The 25,063-nt window shown below is 38.4% G+C and overlaps 1 protein-coding gene and 1 non-coding gene across 2 annotated transcripts; one reads left to right on the top strand and one right to left on the bottom strand.

The window, feature by feature from the left end:
* Positions 1-1,011: 1,011 nt before the first annotated feature.
* On the top strand, positions 1,012-1,773 carry LOC112721507 (uncharacterized). Its single transcript, XM_025772565.1, has one exon. It carries the CDS (start codon positions 1,012-1,014, stop codon positions 1,771-1,773), a length of 762 nt encoding a protein of 253 aa, XP_025628350.1.
* Positions 1,774-23,316: 21,543 nt separating this feature from the next.
* On the bottom strand, positions 23,317-23,423 carry LOC112725318 (small nucleolar RNA R71). Its single transcript, XR_003164434.1, has one exon. It is a non-coding gene; the product is annotated as a small nucleolar RNA R71 (small nucleolar RNA).
* Positions 23,424-25,063: the final 1,640 nt, after the last annotated feature.

The raw sequence follows: 25,063 nt of genomic DNA, 5'->3' as shown, positions 1-25,063 counted from the left end.
GGCTGAACTAATGTCTCGAGAAGTCTCCAATGAAGTCGTGTATTAGCCGTCTGAGAGACGTGTATTCAAGCTGGTGGTTCATCATTGTCCGATGAAAGACGCACTCTGAACTCATGTAGAATGTGATAACCTTATGCCAGTTCAACACATTCATATTGATGAAGAACGAATATACATCTTTGAATTAATCAAACACTAATCCATGAGAAACAGTAATACATTTATTAATTCATAGGACTCATCAAGGCTCCTCCCCTCAACCTAGGAGGTTTAGAAACTCATACTGAAAGTAAAATACAATGGTGAAAATGAAAATAGGGCTGGTTGGTGTATGATGTCTCTCAAAATCATGTAAAATACACTTTAAAACAAAACAGATGACTAGTAAGGGTAAAACAGTTTATTTAGTGCTAAAATCCACTTCTAGGGCTCACTTGGTGAGTGTTTGGGCTGAGCTTTGATGAGATCCACGTGCTATGAGGCTCCTTGGGCGTGGAACGCCAGCTAGGGGGTCCTCTTTTGGCCTTTGGACGCTGGGCTCTGCTCTTTGGGTGCTGGACACCTGGAAGGGAGCAGGAGGCTGGCGTTGAATGCTAGTTTTGTGCCTTCTAATCCAAAATAAAGAATGGACTATTATATATTTTTGGAAAGATCTAGAAGTCAGCTTTCCATAGCCATTGAGAGCATTCAATTTGGACGTCGGTAGCTCCAGAAAAGCTCTTGCGAATGCAGGCAGGTCAGATTCAGATAGCATCTGCAGTGCTTTCTCTCTCTCTGAATCAGACTTCTGCTCCAGCTCCTCAATTTCAGCCAAAAAATACCTGAAATTGCCCAAAAACACAAAAACTCATAGTAGAATCCAAAAATTTTAATTTAACACAAAAACCTGTAAAAACTTAATAAAAACTAAATAAAACTACTAAAAACTATATGAAAATGATGTCAAAAAGTGTATAAAATATCCGCTCATCAGTAACTATTCCCCTTTTTGATGCTATTCATCAAGTTCCTATGTATGCTAAGTTTATAAAGGATTTGTGCATGAATAAGGAGAAGATTCATGACTTAGAAACTATTTCTTTGGGTAGCTCGATTTCTGCTTTGATGGGTGCTATACCGGAGAAATATGGTGATCCCGGTCCATGTATGGTTACATGCACTATTGGTGGTGTACAGTTTGTTGATTGCATGTGTGACTTAGGTGCATGTGTCAGTATTATGCCATTATCTATTTATGATGCTTTGAAGCTTCCACCATTGAGAAGGTCGGCAGCCCAATTTGTTTTGGCAGATAAGAGCATAATCTCAGTAGTTGGAATTGCGAAAGTCGTCTTGGTGACCATTAATGGGTTGATTTTTCCTATTGATTTCTACATTCTTGAGATGCCCCCTAATGACTCAGGAAGACCGTCATCTATCTTGCTTGGAAGGCCGTTCTTGAAGACCTCTCGGTTTAAATTGGATGCCTTCTCGGGTACCTACTCCTTTGAGATTGATGGAAGAGCAATGAGTTTTAACCTTGATGAAGCTATGAAGTATCTACTGGAAGACCACTCTATCTTCCAGTGTGATATTTTTTATGAAACTGTGGCTGAAATTCACCAAGAGACAGTTGATGAGAAGAACATGGTGAAGGGTTCAAGTGTGGGGAAGCCCCATGAGTATACTAAAGACACATTGCCACCTCCAATGGTTCCAGATGATCAAGTGCCACGCCATGAGCTGAACATAGAGTTGAAGCCCATTCCACCTCACCTAAAATATGCTTATTGATACGTAAAAAATTAATTTCACGTAATTACTGGCAAGTATACCGGGTCGTATCAAGTAATAAAACTCACTAAGAGTGAGGTCGATCCCACGGAGATTGTTAGATTAAGCAACTTTAGTTAAATGGTAGATTTAGTCAAGCAAACATGGTTTTGAATTCATGAGATTTGATTTTTGAATGTAATTGCGGAAAGTTAAATAACAAAGAATTTAAAGAACTATAATAAAGACGAACAATGAAAGTAGATAACTGAAATTTGAAATGCAAGAAACTTAAATGACATTAAAGATACCTTGCAAGAAAGTAAAGATTGCGGAATTATAAAGAGCAGAAGAGTAAATTGCAAGAATTAGATAAACAGAATGTAAATGGTAAGAATGATAAATTGCAAGAAGATAAAAGGGGATTGGGTAATGGGTATTCAAAACAACTAAAGAGCAAAAGAGATGAGAAGTAATGATAGAGAGATCATTAGGGATCAGAGATGCAAATTTTCATGAATTGATGTTGATCAATTCCTTCTCAATCATGGGTATAGATCCATGGCAAATTGTAGGTAATTGAGTCCCAATCTCTTGGTAACTCAATTTCTCTCAACACAACCAATTGCCACTCTCGTGATCTAATTGTTCATGAGAAGAGATGAAGTTCACTTCCTTAACCAAGCCACACAACTTCCATAATCTCAACCAAAGGAGGTTACATCTCACATACCAACCAAGGTGTATTGATTAAGAAAATCATGAGAGGATGAACTCTAAACTGAATTATGTGGCTCCTTGTCCAAATTCACCACATGAATCACATAGATTAATCCCTCTCTTGATGGTGATTGAATCTTTGAAGAATAAGAGTCTCCTCTTAGATCAACCACTTGAATTAAGAAGGAGAAGAAGAGTTATCAATTCAATCCAATAAACAGAGCTCCTCCCCCTAATGAAAATGGGGTTTAGTGAATCATAGCTCTAAATTCAACAACAAATGAAAAAGTAAACATGAGAATTGAGTAGAGAAGAATGAAGAAGATGAAGAAGAAGAAGATCTTAAAACCGTAATTCAAAGTTGCAAGAAAAACAAAATAGAAAACTGGTGAGAAAATGTCTAAGTGTCCAAAAATCTCAAAACAAGTTACAAGCAAAAAGTAGTGTAAAAAGAGTCCTTCTAAGTACCAAACTTTTCTCTATTTATACTACTCCTAAAACTTCTTCAGAGATCTTTAATTTGGGCTAGCAATGTGGGCTTTCTCATTGTTGAATTCTTGGCTCAATGGAAGAAGTTGCTGGCCTTTGTGAGGAACAGAGGAAGCAGAGCAAGTTGTCATCAATTCTGGCCCATTGAGGGGCGTTGTTGGCAATAACTCCAGGCTTAATGCACGTTGGCAGCATGCATGTTGTTTTCCTGGGAGTGAGCTTTGAGACTTGGGCGTTGTTGGCCCAAGTTGTTGCTAACAACTTGCTCTTCTTCTTCTTGACTCTTCTCTCATGCCTAATGTTGCCCAGAATTTGAGTGTCAATCCTTTGCTTCAATATGTACTATCATACATCATTGGAAAGCTCAGAGTGTCTTCTTTCTAATGCACTTGGAATTATCTCAATTGAATTTTTCTAGCTCAAGTTATGCTTCCTCAAAGAAGGTAAGGTCAAGCTGCCAAGTTGTTATTAAAAACGCCCCCTTCTTCCCAAGTTGGCAACGTGCCAAGCCTCCCAAGGCAGCAACAATGGGCTGGCGTTGTCCTCAAACACGCCTCCTTGTTAGCACGTTGCCAACGTGCTCGTGCTCCTCTCCAGGGTGCTTTCTAGCTTCCTCCAATTCCAACCTCATTTTCTTATTTTTGGGGCCTAAAGATGACTCTGATTCGAGCTTCCATTTCATGCTTCACTATAGACTATTATATATGGTTGGAAAGCTCTGAATGTCAGCTTTCCAACGCAACTAGAATCCCTCAATTTGGATATCTGTAGCTCAAGTTATGCTCGTTTGAAGGAGACAGGGTCAGGCTGCCAAAATCGCACACGTTTTTGGTGAAAACGCCCTTGTTTCCAGCGTTGGTAACGCCAGCTTTTGAAGCTTCAAAATGAATGCCAACCCCATACTATGATATATGGTTGGAAAGCTCTGAATGTCTACTTTCAAATGCCGTTGGAATCACCTCATTTGGAGTTTTTTAGCTCAAGATATACTCCATTGAAGGAGGTAAGGTCAGGCTGCCTTGTTGGAGTTGTTGTGGGTAACGCCCCTATATTCCATGTTGGCAACGCCAGCTTCCTTTTCTTGGGCGTTGTCACCAAACACTCTAGCTCTCCCTGGAGTTGGCAACGTGCTCGACTACTCTTCAAGGCTCCATTCTTGTTGCTTGGCGTTGCCTTGGATAACGCCTATGGTTCCTGGCGTTGGCAACGCCAGCTCCTCTTCCTCCTAGGCCAAGCCTTGCTTGTGTGCGTTGCCAAGGAACACGTCCCTTGTTTCTGGCGTTGGCAACGCCCTCGACCTTCTCCTTGGCTCAGCTCCTTGCTTGCCTGCGTTGCCATCAAACACTCACTCCTTTCTCCAAGTTGGCAACGCCAACATTTGCTCTCCAGGGTGCTTGGCGTTGCCTTCAACAACTCACCCTTTCTCCAAGTTGGCAACGCCAACATTTACTCTTCTTCTTGCCCAACTTGCTTCTTGAGTTGTTGCCAAACATTCCAATGTAACTCCAAGTTAGCAACGTGCATAGTCTTCATAGGAAACCACTTTCTTGCAAAGTTGCTTGTGCTCTTCCTCAAGTGGGGCTTCATTGGCGTTGCCAACTTGAATCCCAAGTTAGCATCGTGCATATTGCTTTTCTTGAAGGAGTTGTTAGCCACTTGCTTGCTTCATTCTTACTTCAATGCCTTCTTGTTTCATCACCTATCATTAACCAAAGAATTTGCTTCAAAGTTTTGCCATTCTATGCAACAATTTTCAAGAGATTCATTCATACTAATTCATTTGTCAACTTCTTGAATTCTTTGCGCAAATATGGCCAAATTACACCTAGTTCTTGGTTCATGAATGCATGGAGAGAAAACTCACACAAATGCTTGTTTATTTCAAAGAAAGTGAATGAAATTAAGCTAAAACTACTTAAACTAACTAGCTAAAATAGCACAGATGCAAATGCATCACAACACCAAACTTAAACCTTGCTTGTCCTCAAGCAAGAAAAGAACTATGCACAAAGGTTTCTTTTAATTGGAACAAGTTGAGGGATAGCTTGTAATGCCTTGGTGAGTGAAGTGATTAAGTGATAGTGGGGTGAACTCTGAATTATATGCTCATGCAAGGATTCCAGTGCTTATTAGTCCCTACATTTTGGAAGTCTTAGATCTTAGGACTTTTATTCAAATGATATCATGGAAATCTCTCTATGGGTAATCACCTTGAAGCAGTCTTATAGTTTTTGTGTCTTGGCCTTGACTCTAAGTGTCATGTCTCAAAGCGGCTCTTTAGATAAGCTTTCAATCAATACTCCCAAACCAGTTGGTTTTAAGGTATTAGGTGTTGAAGCACCCCTTAGGATTTACTTGCTCAAGCCTCTCTCTCTGACACAATTCTACCACAAGCATTTAACTAGGATAATAACTCTTTGAGTTCTTATTTCTTTCTTTTTCTTCCTAGTAATTGATGCTCAGAGCCTTTTGCCATGTTCTTTTTTTTTTTTTTTTGCTGCTTCTTGGATCAAAAGATATTTGAGAATCTCCATAATACTTCTTTGAACTCTATTTCCTGCCTATGAGCTCCCATGCAGGTTTTCACAAACATGCAACCTCATTACACAATCATACAACTAGAACCACCACTTCTCTTAATCTTTTGCTTGCCTCAAAACAAATTTTTGATTCCTCAATCATTCTTTTTCAAAGAAATGTTCTCTGTTTTCATTCTTATAGATATTGAGTGCAAGCAATTTCAAGAGTATGGTGTTATGATATATCAAACGTCTTAGTTATTGAACTACAAAGAAGTCATACTAAGCAGATAAACAGGGGTACAATATCACTTTCAATCATAACAGTTTTAAGTACAAGACAATCACTTAACAATACAACCTTTTGGAGTTCACTTGCTTTACTCCTTATCATCATCATTGTTGGTCTTTACATCCCTCTTTGTCTCTTTGGTTGACGATGCTTAATCCTTCCCAAGATTGAAGTGACTGCCTATAATAAACTTTGAAAGTTGCTTGTCCCCAAGCACTTGAGAAATGGTTAGCATGCAATTATGCTTGTGAGTTCTTGAACTTAAGTTAGTGTGGGAACACCAAACTTAGTTCCTTGCCTACTTCTATATGCTAACACAGAACGCTTCTTTCATGCATGCATAATACATCATGTGCTTTAAGTCTATGAGTAAATAAAATGCAGGACTAAAAGGTAAACAAATGAAATTGCAGGCTTAGTCAATTTCTATGCTTGTTTGGGATTTGTGATTATTCATAATTGTCTCAAGGGTTACTTTGTTTTTCATGAATGTTGGTGGAACACCAAACTTAGTACCATGCATTCACCCTTAAATTTTTTTTTTTTGTTGATACAATCACATTGGTGTGGAACACCAAACTTAATTCCTTACAATACATAGAAGTTGAACTAACCATTTATTCTGAGAAGAGTATAAAAAAATAGTTACCTAAGGTTGGGTTGCCTCCCAACAAGCGCTCTTTTATCGTCATTAGCTTGACGGTTGTCCTTCTTTAGGGAGGGTGATGATCATAGTGCCTTAATCCTTCCCCTCTCACCGTGAGCTTCCTTCCAGTATCCTTCTTGATGATTTCCACATGTTCAAGTGATAGGATTTTGTTCACTGTGTAATATCCAGAAAAGTGTGGAGATGTTTCCATTGGTTGGTAAGTTAGCATCACTTTATCCCCTGGTGAGAAATCTTCCGTGGGGATTTTCTTGTTTCTCCATCCTCTTGGCACTTTCTTCTTGAGGCTCTTTTCTTTTTCAGGAGGTAGTTCAGGTTTTGGAGGCTCAATTTTTAGAATGTCCTTGCTGAGAATCTCAAATGCATGCTTTGATTGAAGCTTCTCCTCTATTCTTTGAGCTTGTTGCAACACTTCTACCTCTTCCTTTCTTTTCCAGCATGAGCTTAGGTGCATTGGAAGCGTTTCATCAGGTGCTTCTTTCAAGTTTGGATTTATGGAATCAATCTTCATACACTCCTCCTCTTGGGTAGAATCTTGCAAATTCTTGAAGACATGGAACACTATATGCTCTTCATGCACCCTTAGCATCAATTCTCCTTTTTTAACATCTATCAATGCCCTGGCAGTAGCTAAGAAAGGTCTCCCTAGGATAATGGGAGTGTTGTCATCTTCCTCTATATCTAGGATGACGAAGTCAGCTGGGAGGAAAAATTTGTCCACCTTTACCAATACATTCTCCACAACACCAAGTGCTTGCTGAATGGATTTGTCTGCCATTTGAAGGGCTATTTTTGTGGGTCTCAATTCATGAATCTGAAGCTTCCTTATCAGGGATAAAGGCATTAAGTTGATGCTTGCACCAAGATCACAAAATGCTTTCTCAATTGTCATGTTGCCTATGGTGCAGGGGATATGAAAGCTCCCTGGGTCCTTCCTCTTCCTTGGTAATCCTTTCTGGATAATGGCACTACACTCCGTGGTCATTACAACCATTTGTCCCTCCTTCAAGGATCTTTTCTTTGTTAACAATTCCTTCATGAACTTTGCATACAATGGCATTTGTTCAAGTGCTTCTATGAAGGGGATATTGATGTGCAGTGTCTTGAATATCTCCAGAAATTTGGAGTATTGCTTCTCTTTGTTCTCTCCCTTGAATCTTTGAGGATATGGTAGCATTGGTTGATATGCTCTCACTGCCTCTTTCTTAGTTGACTTATCACTTTGTGTAGAGGTTTCTTGCTCATGCTTTTGCTCCTTCACCTCTTCTTTCAAGCCTTCTTTGTTGTGCTCTTCCTAAGTGATGGCTTCTGTCTCCACCTTCTTACCACTTCTCAGGGTGATTGCTTTACACTCCTCCCATTTTATGGCTTTTCCTGTGTCCCTTGGGTTGTCTTCAGTGGTACTAGGGAGTGCTCGCTTCTCACCTATCTCTGTGATATGTTTGGCCATTTGTCCCACTTGTCTTTCAAGATTTTTCATAGATGCATCTTGGTTTTTGAGTGTCAGGGCTTGATCTTGTCTTGCCATCTCTTGAGTCTTGATGAGTTTCTCCATTAACATCTCTAAGTTAGAGATCCTCTGAGAGTCTGGATGCGGTTGTATGGTAGGTGATGGTTGCTGGTGGAGGTTGTTTGGAGCATCGAGGTGGTTATTTTGTGAGTTGAATGGAAGTGTGGAAAAGTTATTTTGGTGAGTTTGTGAGTTGTTATGAGGTGGATGATATGTGTTTTGTGAGTTTTTGTATTGGTTAGTGTTACTGGGTGAATGATTTTGGTTGTTTGTGTTGCGGGAGTTATTGAAATTGTGGTTTCTCTGCCATGAATTTTGATTGTCACCCCATCTTAGGTTGGGGTGATTCCTCCAAGATGAGTTGTATGTGTCACCATGGAAATCATTTTGAGAGGGATTTGAGGTATTATGCATATATTGAACCTGTTCTTGTTGCTGCTCAACATTGCTCACTTCATTTTGACCCCATTTAATTGAATGATTTGTTGTGCTCACTGAAGCTAGTTGGAGGCCATCTATTCTCTTAGCCATCATTTCCATTTGTTGCTGGAGTTGCTGGTGCATCAACTTGTTTTGTGCCAAGATTGTGTCTATTCCTTCTAGTTCCAATACACCCTTCTTTTGAATAGGTTGGCATTGCCTCTGATGAGCAAAGAAGTATTGGTTATTTGTCACCATGTCTATGAGATTCTGACCTTCTTCGGCTGTATTCATCAATTGTAGCGAGCCTCCTGCAGAGTAATCCAAAGACTCTTGAGATTTTTCAGTCAACCCTTCATAGAAATTTTGAAGTTTATCCCATTCAGTGAACATCTCAGGTGGACATTTTCTAATCAGGGCTTTGTATCTTTCCCATGCTTCATACAATGATTCCCCATCCATTTGAGTGAATGTTTGCACCTCTATTTTTAACCTGATGATCCTCTGAGGTGGATAAAACTTGGATAGGAATTTATTCACCAGATCATCCCAAGTGTTGATACTTTCCTTGGGGAATGTCTCTAGCCATTGAAATGCCTTGTCTCTCAACGAAAATGGGAATAATAGCAGCTTGTAAACATCTGGATGCACACCATTTGTCTTGACAGTTTCACAAATTCTTAGGAAGACAGATAGGTGTTGATTTGGGTCCTCAAGGGGGCCTCCTCCATAGGAACAATTATTTTGCACGAGAGTGATGAGCTGAGGCTTCAATTCAAAGTTGTTTGCATGAACATTGGGAGCGAGTATACTGCTCCCATAGTGTCTTGGATTTGGGAGAGTGTAAGAAGCTAGAACTCTTCTTTGAGGTGGGTTGTTATTGTTGGCAACTCCCTCTGGGTTGTTATTGTTGGCAACTCCCTCAGCATGGTTATGTGAATTGCCCTCCATGACTTGGTCTTCTCCTTCTGAATCCCCCTCACCAATTATGTTTTTCCCTCTTTCAGCTCTTCTTAATCTTCTGAGGGTTCTTTCGTCTTGTTCACAAAAGGTGGGTATAATTCTCCTTGTACCTGACATACAACCAAAGCATAAGAATCACACAACGCCAGAAAGGCAATAACACTTCAATCCATGGCTGAAGTGAAATGTTAGTTGGCTTAAGCAAAAATTCAAACAGTTAGTGTGTTAGTTAAAAGTTAAAGAAAAAAAATAAAAAGTGCTAGATCTAGATCTTCAATTCACTTAATCATTGTTAATCTTTGCCAATCCTCGGCAACGGCGCCAAAAACTTGATACGTAAAAAATTAATTTCACGTAATTACCGGCAAGTATACCGGGTCGTATCAAGTAATAAAACTCACTAAGAGTGAGGTCGATCCCACGGAGATTGTTAGATTAAGAAACTTTAGTTAAATGGTAGATTTAGTCAAGCAAACATGGTTTTGAATTCATGAGATTTGATTTTTGAATGTAATTGCGGAAAGTTAAATAACAAAGAATTTAAAGAACTATAATAAAGACGAACAATGAAAGTAGATAACTGAAATTTAAAATACAAGAAACTTAAATGACATTAAAGATAGCTTGCAAGAAAGTAAAGATTGCAGAATTATAAAGAGCAGAAGAGTAAATTGCAAGAATTAGATAAACAGAATGTAAATGGTAAGAATGATAAATTGCAAGAAGATAAAAGGGGATTGGGTAATGGGTATTCAAAACAACTAAAGAGCAAAAGAGATGAGAAGTAATGATAGAGAGATCATTAGGGATCAGAGATGCAAATTTTCATGAATTGATGTTGATCAATTCCTTCTCAATCATGGGTATAAATCCATGGCAAATTGTGGGTAATTGAGTCCCAATCTCTTGGTAACTCAATTTCTCTCAACACAACCAATTGCCACTCTCGTGATCTAATTGTTCATGAGAAGAGATGAAGTTCACTTCCTTAACCAAGCCACACAACTTCCATAATCTCAACCAAAGGAGGTTACATCTCACATACCAACCAAGGTGTATTGATTAAGGAAATCATGAGAGGATGAACTCTAAACTGAATTATGTGGCTCCTTGTCCAAATTCACCACATGAATCACATAGATTAATCCCTCTCTTGATGGTGATTGAATCTTTAAAGAACAAGAGTCTCCTCTTAGATCAACCACTTGAATTAAGAAGGAGAAGAAGAGTTATCAATTCAATCCAATAAACAGAGCTCCTCCCCCTAATGAAAATGGGGTTTAGTGAATCATAGCTCTAAATACAACAACAAATGCAAAAGTAAACATGAGAATTGAGTAGAGAAGAATGAAGAAGATGAAGAAGAAGAAGATCTTAAAACCGTAATTCAAAGTTGCAAGAAAAACAAAATAGAAAACCGGTGAGAAAATGTCTAAGTGTCCAAAAATCTCAAAACAAGTTACAAGCAAAAAGGAGTGTAAAAAGAGTCCTTCTAAGTACCAAACTTTTCTCTATTTATACTACTCCTAAAACTTCTTCAGAGATCTTCAATTTGGGCTAGCAATGTGGGCTTTCTCATTGTTGAATTCTTGGCTCAATGGAAGAAGTTGCTGGCCTTTGTGAGGAACAGAGGAAGCAGAGCAAGTTGTCATCAATTCTGGCCCATTGAGGGGCGTTGTTGGCAATAACTCCAGGCTTAATGCACGTTGGCAACGTGCATGTGGTTTTCCTGGGAGTGAGCTTTGAGACTTGGGCGTTGTTGGCCCAAGTTGTTGCTAACAACTTGCTCTTCTTCTTCTTGACTCTTCTCTCATGCCTAATGTTGCCCAGAATTTGAGTGTCAATCCTCTGCTTCAATATATACTATCATACATCATTGGAAAGCTCAGAGTGTCTTCTTTCTAATGCACTTGGAATTATCTCAATTGGATTTTTCTAGCTCAAGTTATGCTTCCTCAAAGAAGGTAAGGTCAAGCTGCCAAGTTGTTGCTAAAAACGCCCCCTTCTTCCCAAGTTGCAACGTGCCAAGCCTCCCAAGGCAGCAACAATGGGCTGGCGTTGTCCTCAAACACGCCTCCTTGTTAGCACGTTGCCAACGTGCTCGTGCTCCTCTCCAGGGTGCTTTCTAGCTTCCTCCAATTCCAACCTCATTTTCTTGTTTTTGGGGCCTAAAGATGACTCTGATTCGAGCTTCCATTTCATGCTTCACTATAGGCTATTATATATGGTTGGAAAGCTCTAAATGTCAGCTTTCCAACGCAACTAGAATCACTCAATTTGGATATCTGTAGCTCAAGTTATGCTCGTTTGAAGGAGACAGGGTCAGGCTGCCAAAATCGCACACGTTTTTGGTGAAAACGCCCTTGTTTCCAGCGTTGGTAACGCCAGCTTTTGAAGCTTCAAAATGAATTCCAACCCCATACTATGATATATGGTTGGAAATCTCTGGATGTCTACTTTCAAATGCCGTTGGAATCACCTCATTTGGAGTTTTGTAACTCAAGATATACTCCATTGAAGGAGGTAAGGTCAGGCTGCCTTGTTGGAGTTGTTGTGGGTAACGCCCCTATATTCCAAGTTGGCAACGCCAGCTTCCTTTTCTTGGACATCCTCCATGCTTGGGCATTGTCACCAAACACTCTAGCTCTCCCTGGAGTTGGCAACGTGCTCGACTACTCTTCAAGGCTCCATTCTTGTTGCTTGCCGTTGCCTTGGATAACGCCTATGGTTCCTGGCGTTGGCAACGCCAGCTCCTCTTCCTCCTGGGCCAAGCCTTGCTTGTGTGCATTGCCAAGGAACACGTCCCTTGTTTCTGGCGTTGGCAATGCCCTCGACCTTCTCCTTGGCTCAGCTCCTTGCTTGCCTGCGTTGCCATTAAACACTCACTCCTTTCTCCAAGTTGGCAACGCCAACATTTGCTCTCCAGGGTGCTTGGCGTTGCCTTCAACAACTCACCCTTTCTCCAAGTTGGCAACGCCAACATTTACTCTTCTTCTTGCCCAACTTGCTTCTTGAGTTGTTGCCAAACACTCCAATGTAACTCCAAGTTAGCAACGTGCATAGTCTTCATAGGAAACCACTTTCTTGCAAAGTTGCTTGTGCTCTTCCTCAAGTGGGGCTTCATTGGCGTTGCCAACTTGAATCCCAAGTTAGCATCGTGCATATTGCTTTTCTTGAAGGAGTTGTTAGCCACTTGCTTGCTTCATTCTTACTTCAATGCCTTCTTGTTTCATCACCTATCATTAACCAAAGAATTTGCTTCAAAGTTTTGCCATTCTATGCAACAATTTTCAAGAGATTCATTCATACTAATTCATTTGTCAACTTCTTGAATTCTTTGCGCAAATATGGCCAAATTACACCTAGTTCTTGGTTCATGAATGCATGGAGAGAAAACTCACACAAATGCTTGTTTATTTCAAAGAAAGTGAATGAAATTAAGCTAAAACTACTTAAACTAACTAGCTAATATAGCACAGATGCAAATGCATCACTTATCATGAAGAAAATCAGAAGCTCCCAGTGATCATCGCAAAGGAGCTTACTTCCCAACAAGAAGAGCGACTGCTTAATGTACTGAGAAGAAATAAGAAAGCTATTGGGTGGAGTTTGGCAAATATAGTTGGTATAAGCCCTCAAGTTTGTGAGCACCATATTTTTCTAGAGGAGGGAGCCAAGCCTATCCCTCAACCTCAAAGGCGGCTGAACCCCACAATTCTAGAAGTTGTAAAAAAGGAAGTGACCTGACTGCTTGAAGCTGACATTATCTATCCAATCTCGGATAATGAGTGGGTTAGTCTAGTTCAAGTGGTTCCGAAGAAGTCCGGCGTCATGATAGTGAAGAATGAAAATGGAGAACTCATGGCTACAAGGGTGCAGAATTCCTGGAGAGTGTGCATCGACTATAGGCGCTTGAACTTGGCCACTCGCAAGGATCACTATCCACTACCTTTCATCGATCAAATGCTTGATCACCTGTCAGGTAAATCACACTATTATTTTCTAGAAGGTTATACTGGTTATTTTCAGATCCATATTGCTTCAGAAGATCAGGAGAAAACAACTTTTACATGACCCTTTGGAACGTATGCATATAAAAGAATGCCTTTTGGTTTATGTAATGCACTGGCTACGTTTCAAAAGCGCATGATGAGTATCTTCTCAGATCTTTTTTAGCATTATATGGAAGTTTTTATGGATGACTTTAGTGTCTATGGTGATTCCTTTGACCTTTGTTTGGATAATCTTGCTAGAATATCAGAAAGATGTGCTAGTTCAAACCTTGTGCTTAATTTTGAAAAATGACATTTTATGGTAAATCAAGGTATTGTTCTAGGCTATGTTGTTTCTAATACTGGTATATTTGTTGATCCTGCAAAGGTTGATGTTATTTATGGTTTACCTTATCCCTCCTCTGTGAGAGAAGTATGTTATTTTCTTGATCATGCAGGTTTCTATCGGTGTTTTATCAAGGACTTCAGTAAGGTTGCACTACCCCCTTTCCTGTCTGCTGGAGAAAGACGTAGAGTTTGACTTGAGTGAAGAATGCATGGAAGCATTTGACAAGCTGAAGATTGCCTTGACCCAAGCTCCTATTGTGAGAGGGCCTGACTGGATTAGGCCGTTCGAGATCATGTGCGACGCATCTAACTATGCGGTAGGAGCAGCGCTGGCTCAGCGCGAAGGTAAGGATCCTTACATTATTGCTTATACTTCTAAAACTTTAGATGGTGCCCAGTCTAATTATACTACCACTAAAAAGGAACTGTTAGCCATTGTTTTTGCTTTAGATAAATTCCGGGCTTATTTACTTGGAACAAAAGTTATAGTATATTCAGACCATGTGGCTTTGAAATACTTGTTAGCTAAGAAAGAGTCTAAACCAAGGTTAATCTGTTGGATATTGCTATTGCAAGAGTTTGATTTAGAGATCAAAGATAGGAGTGTGATGAGCGGATAATTTATACGCTTTTTGGCATTGTTTTTAGTATGTTTTTAGTATATTTTAGTTAGTTTTTATTATGTTTTTATTAGTTTTTAAATAAAAATCACTTTTCTGGACTTCACTATGAGTTTGTGTGTTTTTCTATGATTTCAGATATTTTCTGGCTGAAATTGAGGGACCTGAGCAAAAATCTAATTCAGAGGCTGAAAAAGGACTGCAGATGTTGTTGGATTCTGACCTCCCTGCACTCGAAGTTGATTTTCTGGAGCTACAGAAGCCTAATTGGCACGCTCTCAATTGCGTTGGAAATTATACATCCTGGGCTTTCCAGCAATATATAATAGTTTATACTTTTCCCGAGATTTGATAGCCCAAACAGGCGTTCCAAGTCAGCTCAAGAATTCTGGCGTTTAACTCCAGAACTGGCACAAAAGCTGGAGTTAAACGCCCAAAATGACACAAAAGCTGGCGTTTAACTCCAAGAAAAGTCTCTACACATGAAAGCTTCAATGCTCAGCCAAGCACACTCCAAGTGGGCCCCAGAAGTGGATTTTTACACTAAACACCCTAGCTTACTCATTTTCTGTAACCCTAGGTCACTAGTTTACTATAAAAACTACTTTTAGTGATTCATCTTGTACCTCATGACACTTTACACGTTTCATATTGTATTCTCTACGGCATGAGTCTCTAAACCCTATTGTTGGGGGTGAGGAGCTCTACTGTTCTCCATGAATTAATGCAATTACTACTGTTTTTCATTCTATCACGCTTGCTTCTATTCTAAGATATTCATTCGCACTTCAACGTGATGAATGTGATGATCCGTGACACTCATCATCATTCTCACCTATGAACGCGTGCCTGACAACTACCTCCGTTCTACCTTAGATTGAATGCATATCTCTTAGCCTCAAGATTCAGATCAGAGTCTTCGTGGTATAAGCTAGAATTATTGGCGGCCATTCTTGAGATCTGGAACGTCTAAACCTTGTCTGTGGTATTCTGAGTAAGATCTGGGAAGGGATGACTGTGACGAGCTTCAAACTTGCGAGTGTTGGGCGTAGTGACAGACGCAAAAGGATCAATGGATCCTATTCCGACATAATCGGGAACCGACAGATGATTAGCCGTGCGGTGACAGCGCATTTGGAACATTTTCACTAAGAGGACGGGAAGTAGCCATTGACAACGTTGATTTCCAACATAAAGCTTGCTATGGAAGGAGCCTTGCGTGCATGAAGAAGAAGTATTTATTTCATGTTCTTTTACTTTTTACAATTAAATCTAAGAATTATTGATATCCTGACTAAGAGTTACAAGATAACCATAGCTTGCTTCAAGCCGACAATCTCCGTGGGATCGACCCTTACTCACGTAAGGTATTACTTGGATGACCCAGTGCACTTGCTGGTTAGTTGTGCGGAGTTGCAAAATAGTGATTGTAATTTTGTGCACCAAGTTTTTGGCACCGTTGCCGGGGATTGTTTGAGTTTGGACAACTGACGGTTTATCTTGTTGCTTAGATTAGGAATATTTTATTTTTGTTGGTTTAGAGTCTTTTATTTGAGTTTAGTTTCATATTTGAAGTTTGGTGTCAATTGCATGCTTTTATTTTCTTTTAATTTTTCAAAATTTCATGTCCTTAGTTCTTTCTTGATTTTTAAAAAAAAATTCTAAGTTTGGTGTCTTCTTTGTGTTTTCCTTTAATTTTTCGAAAATTTGTGTTTTATTTTCTAAAAATTTTAAATTTGGTGTGTTTTTGTGCTTTTATTTACTTACAAATTTTTCAAAAATTTGTTCTTGGTGTTCATCTTGATCTTCAAAGTGTTCTTGGTGTTCACCTTGACATTCAAAGTTTTCTTGTTTGTTCTCTTTGTTTTGATCTAAAATTTCTAAGTTTAGTGTCGTTTTGTTGTTTTTCTCTTTCCTCATTAAAATTTAAAAATAAAAAAATATCTTTTCCTTATTTTACTCATAGTTTTCGAAATTTAGCATTAAAGTAGTCAAAGATTTTTAAAATCATATCTTTTCTTTTTAATCAAGTCAAAATTCTAATTTCAAAAATTGATCTTTTCAAATCTTTTTCAAAAAAAAAAAAATCAAATCTTTTTAATTTCTTCAATCATATCTTCTCAATCAAATCTTTTTCAAAATAATTTTCAATCATATCTTTTTGATTGCTAATTTCAAAATATTTTTAATTAATTAAATAATTTAGTCTTCAATTTGCTTTTATTTTATTTTCTTTTTTTCGAAATCTTATTTTATTTTATTTTCCATTTATTTTATTTTATTCTATTTTAATTTCGGTCACTTTTAATTAAATAAATAAAAAATAAAAATATAATTTATTTGCAATTCATATCAATCCCCTTTTCTCCCTCATGGACATAAGTAGAAATGAACAGTCCAGAAGGACTCTGGGGTCATATGCTAACCCCATTACAGCTGCATATGGGAGTAGCATCTGTATACCTCCCATCAAAGCAAGTAGTTTTGAGCTAAATCCTCAGCTCATTATCATGGTGCAGCAAAATTGCCAGTATTCCGGTCTTCCACAAGAAGAACCTACTGAGTTTCTGGCACAGTTCTTACAAATTGCTGACACAGTACGTGATAAAGAAGTGGATCAAGATGTCTACAGATTATTACTGTTTCTATTTGCTGTAAAAGATCAAGCTAAGAGGTGGTTAAATAACCAACCCACAGCAAGCATAAAAACATGGAGACAGTTATCAGACAAATTCCTGAATCAATTTTACCCTCCAAAAAGGATGACACAGCTAAGGCTGGACATCCAAGACTTTAAACAAGAGGATCATGAATCCCTTTATAATGCCTGGGAGAGGTATAGAGGGATGCTAAGGAAATGCCCCTCTGAAATGTTTTCAGAGTGGGTACAGTTAGACATCTTTTACTATAGGCTTACAAAAAGAGCTCAAATGTCTCTAGACCACTCAGCTGGTGGATCTATACACATAAGAAAAACAATTGAAGAGGCTCAAGAACTCATAGATACAGTTGCTAGAAATCAACATCTGTACTCAAACAGTGAGTCCTCCATAAAAGAAGAGCCTATGGCAGTAACTACTGATCCTAATCCTCAAGAACAGATTGTTGAACTTAATCAGCAATTACTCCTTATGACAAAACAATTAGCAGAATTCAAAGAGATGCTCCAAAACACTAAAAATGCTAACAAGAATATAGAAGCACAATTGAATCAGACAAGACAGAAGCTATCTAAACAGATAACAGAAGAATGCTAAGCTGTCCAACTAAGGAGCGAAAAGACATTGAATAACTCAGCTCAAAGTAGCAAAAAGTCAAGAAAGGAACAAATGATAGAGGATGACCAAACCACTGCCCAAAATCTCTCTGAGGACACCAAGAGCCCAGAGAGGAATAACTCTGGCGTTCAAACGCCAAAAAAGGGGGAAAAATTGGCGTTAAACGCCCATTCCTTGTCCAGTTCTGGCGTTCAAACGCCAGAAAAGGGTGGGAAGCTGGCGTTAAATGCCCATCCAGCACCCAATCCTGGCGTTCAAACGCCAATGAGGGATCAGACACCTACAAGTGCTGATAGTAACCCCTCTAAGAAGGCTTCTCCGACCACTTCTGTAGGGAATAAACCTGCAGCAACTAAGGTTGAAGAATATAAAGCCAAGATGCCTTATCCTCAGAAGCTCCGCCAAGAGGAACAGGATAAACAATTTGCCCGATTTGTAGACTATCTCAGGACTCTTGAAATAAAGATCCCGTTTGCAGAGGCACTTGAGCAAATACCCTCTTATGCTAGGTTCATGAAAGAGATCTTAAGTCATAAGAAGGATTGGAGAGAAACTGAAAGAGTGTTTCTCACTGAAGAATGCAGTCCAGTCATTCTGAAAAGCTTACCAGAAAAGCTTCAAGATCCAGGAAACTTTATGATACCATGCACATTAGAGGGTGCTTGTACCAAGACAGCTCTATGTGACCTTGGAGCAAGTATCAACCTAATACCTGCATCCACTATCAGAAAGCTTGGGTTGACTGAAGAAGTCAAACCAACCCGGATATGTCTTCAACTTGCTGATGGCTCCATTAAATACCCATCAGGCATCATTGAGGATATGATTGTCAAGGTTGGGCCATTTGCCTTTCCCACTGACTTTGTAGTGCTGGAAATGGAGGAGCACAAGAGTGCAACTCTCATTCTAGGAAGACCTTTCCTAGCAACTGGACAAACTCTTATTGATGTACAAAAATGGGAAGTGACCCTGAGAGTCAATGAGGATGAGTTCAAGTTAAATGCTGTCAAAGCTCTTGATGAGCGGATAATTTATACGCTTTTTGGCATTGTTTTTAGTATGTTTTTAGTAGGATCTAGTTACTTTTAGGGATATTTTTATTAGATTTTATGTTAAATTCATATTTCTAGACTTTACTATGAGTTTGTGTGTTTTTCTGTGATTTCAGGTATTTTCTGGTTGAAATTGAGGGACTTGAGCAAAAATCAGATTCAGAGTTTGAAGAAGGACTGCTGATGTTGTTGGATTCTGACCTCCCTGCACTCAAAGTGGATTTTCTGGAGCTACAAACCTCAAAATGGCGCGCTTCCAATTGCGTTAGAAAGTAGACATATAGGGCTTTCCAGCAATATATAATAGTCCATACTTTGCCCGAGTTTAGACGACGCAAAAGGGCGTTGAACGCCTGTTCTACGCTGCAGTCTGGAGTTAAACGCCAGAAACACGTCACGAACCAGAGTTGAACGCCAAAAACACGTTACAACTTGGCGTTCAACTCCAAGAATAACCTCTCCACGTGTAAACTTCAAGCTCAGCCCAAGCACACACCAAGTGGGCCCCGGAAGTGGATTTATGCATCAATTACTTACTTCTGTAAACCCTAGTAACTAGTTTAGTATAAATAGGACTTTTCACTATTGTATTAGAAAACAATTTAAGTTTGGTGTTGTGATGAACAGATAATTTATATGCTTTTTGGCATTGTTTTTAGTATGTTTTTAGTAGGATCTAGTTACTTTTTGGGATGTTTTTATTAGTTTTTATGTTAAATTCACATTTCTAGACTTTACTATGAGTTTGTGTGTTTTTCTGTGATTTCATGTATTTTCTGGCTGAAATTGAGGGACTTGAGCAAAAATCAGATTCAGAGGTTGAAGAAGGACTGCTGATGCTGTTGGATTTTGACCTCCCTGCACTCAAAGTGGATTTTCTGGAGCTACAAAACTCAAAATGCCGCACTTCCAATTGCGTTGGAAAGTAGACATCCAGGGCTTTCCAGCAACATATAATAGTCCATACTTTTCCCAGTTTAGACGACGCAAAAGGGCATTGAACGCCAGTTCTACGCTGCAGTCTAGAGTTAAACGCCAGAAAACACGTCACGAACCAGAGTTGAACGCCAAAAACACGTTACAACTTGGTGTTCAACTCCAAGAATGACCTCTCCACGTGTAAACTTCAAGCTCAGCCAAAGCACACACCAAGTGGGCACCGGAAGTGGATTTATGCATCAATTACTTACTTCTGTAAACCCTAGTAACTAGTTTAGTATAAATAGGACTTTTCACTATTGTATTAAAGATCTTTGATCAGTTTTATGCTATCTTAGACTTTCATGGGGGCTGGCCATTCGGCCATGCCTGGACCATTATCACTTATGTATTTTCAAATGGTAGAGTTTCTGCACTCCATAGATTAAGGTGTGGAGCTCTGCTGTTCCTCATGATTTAATGCAAAGTACTACTGTTTTTCTATTCAACTCAACTTATTCCGCCTCTAAGATATCCATTCGTTCCCAAGAACATGATGAATGTGATGATTATGTGACGCTCATCATCATTCTCACTCATGAACGCGTGCCTGACAAACACTTCCGTTCTACATGCAAATAAGCTTGAATGAATATCTCTTAGATATCTAATACAGGGGACTGAGTCCAAGTTATTAGTATCTTCGTGGTATAAGTTAGAACGCATGGATGGCCATTCCTGAGATCCGGAAAGTCTAAACCATGTCTGTGGTATTCCGAGTAGGATCTGGGAAGGGATGGCTGTGACGAACTTTAAACTCGCGAGTGCTGGGCGTAGTGACAGACGCAAAAGGATAGTAAATCCTATTCCAGTATGATCGAGAACCTCCAGATGATTAGCCATGCCGTGACAGAGCATTTAGACCATTTTCACAGAGAAGATGGGATGTAGCCATTGACAACGGTGATGCCCTTACAGAAAGCTTGCCATGGAGAGGAGTAAGACTGATTGGATGAAGATAGTGGGAAAGCAGAGATTCAGAGGAACGAAAGCATCTCTATACGCTTATCTGAAATTCTCACCAATGAATTACATAAGTATTTCTATCTTTATTTTCTGTTTATTTATTATTATTATTTGAAAATACTATAACCATTTGATATCCGCCTGACTGAGATTTACAAGGTGACCATAGCTTGCTTCATACCAACAATCTCCATGGGATCGACCCTTACTCACGTAAGGTTTTATTACTTGGACGATCCAGTGCACTTGCTGGTTAATTGTGCGAAGTTGTGAAGTTATGTTTGGACCATGGTATTGTGCACCAGTTTGTTGGCGCCATTTCCAGGGAGAGAACGCACAACAAATTTTACAACCTCTGAGTAACAATTTCGCATACCAAGTTTTTGGCGCCGTTGCCGGGGATTGTTCGAGTTTGGACAACTGACGGTTCATCGTGTTGTTCAGATTGGGTAATTTTCTTCTTATTTTATTTTCAAAAAGTTTTCAAAAATTTTTCAAAAATATTTTCTTCTTTTTCGTTTTTCCCAAAAAAATATTTTGAAAAAAAAATTTATATACTTTTATTCTTCAGAATTTTTAAGAATGAATTCTAGAGTTTCATGAAGCATGTAGAATCCTGGCTGGCTGTAAAGCCATGTCCAAATTCCTTTGGACTGAGGATTCAACTAATCACTTCAATGCATGTAATAGCATACTAAAGCTTGGCTGGCTATTAAGCCATGTCTAATCCTCATATTGGAGCTTTAGACTAAAGAGCACAAGATTCCTGGAATTCATATTAAAAATTTTGGAATCCTTATTTTTCTTTTTCACATTAATTTTCGAAAAATCCAAAAAAAAATTAATAAAATCATAAAATCAAAAATATTTTGTATTTCTTGTTTGAGTCTTGAGTCAATTTTTAAGTTTGGTATCAATTGCATTTTTTCTAAAATTCTTTATGCATTTTTTTTCGAAAATTCATGCATTCATAGTGTTCTTAATGATCTTCAAGTTGTTCTTGGTCAGTCTTCTTGTTTGATCTTCATATTTTCTTGTTTTGTGTCTTTTCTTGTTTTTCATATGCATTCTTGCATTCATAGTATCTATACATGAAAAATTTCTAAGTTTGGTGTCTTGCATGTTTTCTTTTCTTGAAAATTTTTCAAAAAAAAGTCTTGATGTTCATCTTGACATTCAAAGTGTTCTTGGTGTTCATCTTGACATTCATAGTGTTCTTGCATGCATTGTGTGTTTTGATTCATAATTTTTATGTTATGAGTCTTCTTCATGTTTTTCTCTTTCATCATTAAAAATTCAAAAATAAAAAAAAATATCTTTTCTTTTTTCACTCATAAATTTCTAAAATTTGGATTGACTTTTTCAAAAATTTTTAAAATCTAGTTGTTTCTTATGAGTCAAATCAAATTTTCAATTTGAAAATCTTATCTTTTTCAAAATATTTTTCAAAAATCATATCTTTTTCATTTTTCTTATTTATTTTCGAAAATTTTAAAAATAATTTTGAAAAATCTTTTTCTTAATTTTATATCATATTTTTGAAAATATCATCAACAATTAATGTTTTGATTCAAAAATTTCAAGTTTGTTACTTACTTGTTAAGAAAGATTCAAAATTTAAGTTCTAGAATCATATCTTGTGATTTCTTGTGAATCAAGTCATTAATTGTGATTTTTAAAAATCAAATTTTTTTCAAAACTAATTTCAATCATATCTTTTCAAAAATATCTTTTTATCTTATCTTTTTAAAATATCTTTTCTAACTTCTCATCTTCTTATCTTTTTAAAATTGATTTTCAAATCTTTTTCAACTAACTAATTAACCTTTTGTTTGTTTCTTATCTCTTTCAAAACTACCTAACTAACTATCCTTCTCTAATTTTTGAAAATACCTCCCTCTTTTTCAAAAATTCTTTTTAATTAATTAATTGTTTAAATTTTAATTTTAATTCTCCTTTAATTTTCGAAAATCACTAACTCTTTTTCAAAAAAATTATTTTCGAAAACTTCTCTCTCTCATCTTCTTCTATTTATTTATTTATTTACTAACACTTCTCCTCATCTCATATCTCTGCTCCCCTCACCCTTGTGTTTGGATTCTCCTCCCTTCTCTTTCTTTACATTACATTCTTTTCTTCTTCTACTCACACAAAGGAATCTCTATACTGTGACATAGAGGATTCCATATTTTCTTTGTTATTCCCTTCTTTGTCATATGAGCTGGAGCAAGGACAAGAACATTCTTGTTGAAGCAGACCCTGAACCTGAATGGACTCTGAAGAGGAAACTAAGAGAAGCTAAATTACAACAATCCAGAGACAACCTTACAGAAATTTTTGAAAAGGAAGAGGAGATGGCAGCCGAAAATAATAATAATGCAAGGAGGATGCTTAGTGACTTTACTGCACCTAATTCCAATTTACATGGAAGAAGCATCTCCATCCCTACCATTGGAGCAAACAATTTTGAGCTTAAGCCTCAACTAGTTGCTCTGATGCAACAAAACTGCAAGTTTCATGGACTTCCATCTGAAGATCCTTTTTAGTTTTTAACTGAGTTCTTGCAGATTTGTGATACTGTTAAGACTAATGGAGTAGATCCTGAAGTCTACAGGCTCATGCTTTTCCCTTTTACTGTGAGAGACAGAGCTAGAATATGGTTGGACTCTCAACCTAAGGATAGCCTGAACTCTTGGGATAAGCTGGTCAAGGCTTTCTTAGCCAAGTTCTTTCCTCCTCAAAAGCTGAGTAAGCTTAGAGTGGATGTTCAAACCTTCAGAAGAAAGAAGGTGAATCCCTCTATGAAGCTTGAGAGAGATACAAGGAACTGACCAAAAAGTGTCCTTCTGACATGCTTTCAGAATGGACCATCCTGGATATATTCTATGATGGTCTGTCTGAATTAGCTAAGATGTCATTAGATACTTCTGCAGGTGGATCCATTCACCTAAAGAAAACGCCTGCAGAAGCTCAAGAACTCATTGACATGGTTGCTAATAACCAGTTCATGTACACTTCTGAGACAAATCCTGTGAGTAATGGGACGCCTCAGAAGAAGGGAGTTCTTGAAATTGATACTCTGAATGCCATATTGGCTCAGAATAAAATATTGACTCAGCAAGTTAATATGATTTCTCAGAGTCTGAATGGAATGCAAGCTGCATCCAACAGTACTCAAGAGGCATCTGCTGAAGAAGAGGCTTATGATCCTGAGAACCCTGTAATAGCAGAGGTGAATTACATGGGTGAACCATATGGAAACACCTATAATCCCTCATGGAGAAATCACCCAAATCTCTCATGGAAGGATCAACAAAAGCCTCAACAAGGCTTTAATAATGGTGGAAGAAACAGGTTTAACAATAGTAAACCTTTTCCATCATCTTCTCAGCAACAGACAGAGAACTCTGAACAAAATACCTCTAATTTAGCAAACTTAGTCTCTGATCTGTCCAAGGCCACTGTAAGTTTCATGAATGAAACAAGGTCCTCAATTAGAAATTTGGAGGCACAAGTGGGCCAGCTGAGTAAGAAGATCACTGAAACTCCTCCTAGTGCTCTCCCAAGTAATACAGAAGAAAATCCAAAAGGAGAGTGCAAGGCCATTGAATTGACTATCATGGCCGAACCGACAAGAGAGGAGGAGGACGTGAATCCCAAGGAGGAAGACCTCCTGGGACGTCCAGTGATCAATAAGGAGTTTTCCTCTGAGGAACCAAAGGACTCTGAGGCTCATCTAGAGACCATAGAGATCCCATTAAACCTCTTTACGCCCTTCGTGAGCTCTGATGAGTATTCTTCTTCTGAAGAGAATGAAGATGTTACTGAAAAGCAAGTTGCCAAGTTCCTTGGTGCAATCATGAAGCTGAATGCCAATTTATTTGGTAAAGAGACTTGAGGAGATGAACCTCCCCTGTTCACCAATGAATTAAATGCATTGGATCAACTGAGATTGCCTCAGAAGAAACAGGATCCTGGAAAGTTCCTAATACCTTGTACCATAGGCACCATGACCTTTGAGAAGGCTCTATGTGACCTGGGGTCAGGAATAAACCTCATGCCACTCTCTGTAATGGAGAAACTGGGAATCTTTGAGGTACAAGCTGCTAAAATCTCATTAGAGATGGCAGACAATTCCAGAAAATAGGCTTGTGGACAAGTAGACGACATATTAGTAAAGGTTGAAGGCCTTTACATCCCTGCTGATTTCATAATCCTAGATACTGATGGGAAGGATGATGATGAATCCATCATTCTTGGAAGACCCTTCGTAGCCACAGCAAGAGCTGTGATTAATGTTAACAGGGGTTTACTAGTCCTTCAATTGAATGAGGACTCCCTTGTGTTTAAAACTCAAGGTCATCCTTCTGTAAACATGGAAAAGAGGCACAATAAGCTTCTCTCAGTACAGAGTCAACTAAAGCCCCCACAGTCAAACTCTAAGTTTGGTGTTGGGAGGCCTCAGCCAAACTCTAAGTTTGGTGTTGTATTCCCATA

The sequence above is a fragment of the Arachis hypogaea genome, chromosome 11, assembly GCF_003086295.3.
Source record: "Arachis hypogaea cultivar Tifrunner chromosome 11, arahy.Tifrunner.gnm2.J5K5, whole genome shotgun sequence".
NCBI lineage: Eukaryota > Viridiplantae > Streptophyta > Magnoliopsida > Fabales > Fabaceae > Arachis > Arachis hypogaea.
This window is presented reverse-complemented; position numbering and strand designations above follow the sequence as displayed.

Coding starts and splice junctions, on each gene's coding strand:
- LOC112721507 (XM_025772565.1), top strand. CDS start 1,012: ATGTATGCTAAGTTTATAAAGGATTTGTGCATGAATAAGGAGAAGATT.